Source organism: Engraulis encrasicolus, chromosome 9, assembly GCF_034702125.1.
Source record: "Engraulis encrasicolus isolate BLACKSEA-1 chromosome 9, IST_EnEncr_1.0, whole genome shotgun sequence".
In the NCBI taxonomy this organism is placed as follows: Eukaryota; Metazoa; Chordata; class Actinopteri; order Clupeiformes; family Engraulidae; genus Engraulis; species Engraulis encrasicolus.
Window position 1 is genome coordinate 12,145,779 of NC_085865.1, and position 5,000 is coordinate 12,150,778.

At 45.5% G+C, this 5,000-nt stretch overlaps 1 protein-coding gene across 1 annotated transcript in view; it reads right to left on the reverse strand.

Annotated features, from left to right (window-relative positions):
* Positions 1-5,000, reverse strand: part of adarb2 (adenosine deaminase RNA specific B2 (inactive)) — a 211,523-nt gene that overhangs the window by 18,689 nt on the left and 187,834 nt on the right. Inside the window, exons 8-9 of the mRNA XM_063206061.1 lie at positions 2,895-3,049; positions 1-89 (exon numbers count right to left, since the gene is read on the reverse strand). The exon at positions 1-89 is cut by the window's left edge and continues 80 nt beyond it. Of these exons, the coding sequence (XP_063062131.1) occupies positions 1-89; positions 2,895-3,049 (244 nt within the window). The remainder of the gene's footprint in view (positions 90-2,894; positions 3,050-5,000) is intronic.

The window sequence follows — 5,000 nt, forward strand, 5'->3', positions numbered from 1 at the left end:
TGACCTCACGGGCAATGTGCCCTCCCCAGCCTCGATCTTGGTCCTCAGGTGCGTGTGCAGCCGCTTCACCAGGGGCCTCCCGCCGGGCACTAAGGAGGATGAGGAGGAGGAGGAGGAGGAGGAGGAAGATGGGGAGGAGGAGGAGGATAAGTGGGAGGAGGAAGATGGGGAGGAGGAGCAGGAGGAGGAGGAGGAGGAGAGGTGGGAGGAGGAGAAGGATGAGGAGGAGACGAGGTGGAGAAGGAGGAGGAGGAGGAGGAGGAGGAGGAGGAGGAGGAGGATAAGTGGGAGGAGGAAGATGGGGAGGAGGAGGAGAATGAGGGGAAGAGGAGGAGAAGTAGGAGGAGGAGGAGGAGGAGCAAGAGGAGGAGGAGGAAGATAGGTAAGAGGAGGAGAAGGATGAGGGGAGGAGGATGAGGAGGAGTAAGAGGAGGAGGAGGAGGAGCAATAGGTGGAGGAAGGGGAGGATGAGGAGGAGGATGAGGGGAGGAGGATGAGGAGGTGGAGGAAGAGGAAGAGGAGTAGCAAGAGGAGGAAGATGGAGAGGATGAGGAGGAGGATGAGGAGGAGGAGGCAGAAGAGGAAAGGAGGAGCAAGAGGAGGAGGACAGGGAGGATGAGGAGGATGGACAGGAGGACGATGAGGAGGAGAAGGAGGAAGAGGGGGAGGAGACGGAGGAGGAGGAGGAGGAAGAGGAGGAGGAGGAGGAGGAGGAGGAGGAGGAGGAGGAGGAGGAGGAGGAAATGGAGGAGGAGGAGGAGACTCAGCTGTTAACAACATGGCGACCAAAGATTACTGCACGGGCCACACACACAAAGATGCACATGCACATAAGGTACATATACAGTATACCAGTGGTTCTCAAACTTTTCTCATCATTCCCCCTTCGGAGGGTCTGGATGCTTCCGAGCCCCCCCCAAGCAACAGCAGTATTCGCACAGACTGATTTTACGATCACTGCTTTGGGGACGTGTGTTCATTTCCTATGATATTCAAATTCATGACAATTTATACAATGTTGGTGAGGGCTTAAAATATATTGCTTATTGGCGAGACAGGAAATAATTTCCTTGGGGGGGGGGAACAACCCAAAATCAGATGTCACACGCCCCCCCCTGTGATGCCTCCGCGCCCCCCCAGGGGGTCTTGCGCCCCACTTTGAGAAACACTGATATATACAAACATACATACATACACACAGGACACACGGGGCACACAGGGTGTAGAAAGGAGAATTTATAGCCGACAGCATACGGCAACATATTTGTCATCTAAAGCAGTGTTTCCCAACCAGGGGTACGTGTACCACTAGGGGTACACGAGCACACTCAGGGGGTACTTGGAAAAATGTTATTATTATAACAAATGTATGGAGCAGTCACATCAGGACAGAGAAAGCAATATAGAACATGAATTAGGGGGTACTCATGGTACAACTAAGAGGCTTAGGGGGTAAGCGAGACAAAAAAGGTTGGGAAACACTGATCTAAAGAACAAAATTAGTCACAGAGGCTGCAGGGGCCAACATGGCTTTCTCCTGTATGCATATCCTTCTTTCACTCCCTTGTCTTGTCTCTTGTATTTTTTAAGACCTAAATTAATATTGTTCTTGCTTGATTCTCAAATATTTGGGTTTAAGAATATCGTTCCAAACTACCTTACCCTTACTATCTGACAGTAATTAGCCTACTTTGTTTAAAAAAAAAAGAGAAGCACAGAAAGTTGAAAATGAAAAAAAAAACAAGATCTCCATACATTTGTGTTATTGTCTGCATGACGACAAGCACAGGCATCATTCCTGCTCACTCGTAATGTACTTCAGACAAATAGTAAATCATTAAAACTCCACTCTGCTGCTTCTGTGAGTAGCTGTGGCTACTGGCCATTGCTTTTGGCTGTTGCTATGGTTTTCCAGGATAATAATACATGGGCAGCCTTAAGCCGTAAGTCCCCATCTGAAGTCTTCTGCGGAGAGAGAGCGAGAGGTATTAGCAGAGCGGCGTGGAGCATAAGTCATTTCCTAATCTTTGAAAAAGCTGACTGGTGAGCATTTAAAAAGGTTTAATGACCAAGAGACTGAAGTTCAAAGCGTTTGCCACGACAGTCCTCTCTTTTCAAGAGGGCCATGATTAAGTAGCCTTTGACAGTGCTCACTGGGAGGAAAAGAAGAAAAAAAAAATCACCCTCCTCACCGTCAATTCAATCATACATCATGATCACCCCCTAACCAGAGAGGTGTCTCTCCAGGAGTATGGGAATATGAAAATGTATGTATATCTCTAATAAAGATAACCCCTGAGATTACATTTTGAACTCTAATGTCACATTTTAAGGTGGAGGGTAAAAAAAAAAAACTTGAGGTCTCAATGAATACACATCTCTTGTACAGTACATCAGGCGAGCATTAAGATGTCAGTGGTTTGGAGTTGTTCGGCACGGCTGAAAGGGGCCTGGAGAAACTGATGGCGGATGAAAAGGGATGTCAGAGGGGGCTCTGACAGAGGCTGACAAAAGCATGCGGTGGTGGGCGCTTTCACAGAGACGAAGGCTGCATGCGCAGAGTAGGGACGATCCCCTCTAAAAAGCCCCCGTTAAGGAGGCAAGTGGATAGAAAGCAAAGGAGGGAGAGAGCAGAAGGGTGTGTGTGTGTGTGTGTGTGTGTGTGTGTGTGTGTGTGTGTGTGTGTGTGTGTGTGTGTGTGTGTGTGTGTGTGTGTGTGTGTGTGTGAGCAAGAGAGAGAGAGAGAGAGAGAGAGAGAGAGAGAGAGAGAGAGAGAGAGAGAAAAAAGAGAGAGACAGGGAAATACAGACAGAGTGATGTGAGTGACAAGCAAGAGAAGAAGAAGAAGAAGAAGAAGAAGAAGAGGAGAGAAGGAGAAAAGGAGAGGAGCTTACAGTGGCTGCTGCTGCTCTCGTAAGGGGAGTTGATGCGGGCGTCCCCACAGGGCGAGGTGCTGATGTACATGTGGAAGAAGACGTCCGCTCGGAGCCGAAAGCCCGCCTGCTTGTGCCGCACGAAGATCGAGCTCTCCCAGTCCTCTTTCCTGTGGCTGTGACAACGACCAACAAGAGAGGAAAAGAAAACAGTTCAGTCCATTTCATACAGCATGCATGGTATTTTAATCTTCACCACAAGACCAGACTCTTCTTTCACTGTGTGGGCGAATGCAACAGAACTTTCCCTGCTACACCAATTTTAATAGCCTACGTGTAAAACGTTTGTAATAATTGCAATATGTAAGATTACTTTATTTTGTAGACTGTACCATATCATTGCAGTTCATGTTAAAGTGATGGTTCAGAGTAGATTCACTCCAGGGTCATTTGAACCGTGCCATCTAGCCAAGTAGCCCACCCGAAGTTTTTTGTATACCTTTGCCAAACAATAGCAGAGTTACCGAGTTCTCCCGAATAGCTTAGTACAAACGCTAATGGATCCTGGCAGTATCTCCAAAATTACCACACTAAAATCACATCCCATGACACCAAACCTCTAGTAGTGCAAATATGGTCTGTACTCACAAAACGATGCATTTGGAAGTTTGTACATAGTCCAGGAGTTTATTATTATTAACACAAGCCTAATACCTCTTCTGCTACTAAAGCTGCTTCGACATCACTTCCATGATCTGGGACGAGCCCACAAAAGTCCACATCGAATATCTCCACAACCTAGGAGAAAGCATGCATTCTAATAAAGCCAATCTGCAAAAAAAGTTTTCACTGAAATGTGATAAAGGCTTATATTTTCAAGGCAACACTTCAAAGATATTTCAAATGTTATCTACTAACAATCAGACAAGGATTTTAGTTATCAATACTGATGCTGAATTCACTTTTCATTGTGCATATTACGTGTTTCGATGAGGACTTTTACGGGCTCGTTCCAAATCACGGAAGTGACGTCAACACAGCTTTGGCAGCAGATGTGATTTTAGTGTGGTAATTTTGGAGATACTGTCAGGGTCCATTGCTAAGCTAAGCTATTAAGGATAACTCAGTAACTCGGCAAATGTTCGACCAAGGTAGAAAAAAATTTGGGTGGGCTACTTGACTGGATGTCACGGTTCAAATGACCCTAGGATGAATCTACTCCGAACCATCACTTTAACCATGTACAGGCAAGTGCACCATACTGCATTACACACTGATAAAAGGTGCATTGCGTAGGATGGTGGCCGGAGTAGATATTGCAACTATACTGGTCTTTGCAACTGTGCTGCCTATAGCCAAAGGTAATCTTTTCATTAATATTTACTAAATAATAAACTAACATTTACTAGCATGACCAAAGGACAGTTTTGAAAACGTTTACTTCTGGAAATTCAAAATGGCGGACCAAGGAGAAGATCCCATTTTCATATATGAAAACGCAATTTTCCCAATCATAATGAATACTTTGAATTTGATGGTGGTGGTAAGTGAAACGGTAACATTTGTGAATGGGCAGCATGAATTCTGGAAATAAACTAGGCCTACTAAAAATATTACACAGTGCACCAGGAGCTTCTCTCTCTCTCTCTTTTCTCTCTCTCTCTCTCTCTATTGTGGAGAGCGGGGCCTAGTGTGAAACCCCGTGGTGGCGTCAGAGAGGAACGGCTGAATCACACAATCAGAGAAGTGATTTGGCCAGCTTGATCTCAGAGGACTTTGTGCTGGGGATGCCATAGTACAGGTGGAATTTGATTGGAGCACATAGAGCACAATAGCATATTTTTGCTCATTTAGTTTTCATACTTTGTTACATACTTTGTTATGTCGTGCGTCTGCATATCATGGTGTTATAACAATGTTAAAGTTCATAAAGGTTGGAGCAGGCGTCACCCAACAGTTTTTCTCTTCTTTTAAGGGTGCTGACCAAAATATTGTAAAACTGAAAACTTTTCTCATTTTTCAGTTATAAAACCAGTTCGGAAACCGCGACACTGAAGAAGGTTAACCCCGAAACGTCTGACGGGCAATAAACCACAAAACTTGGAGTGCTGTCCTGCTCTTTATTTA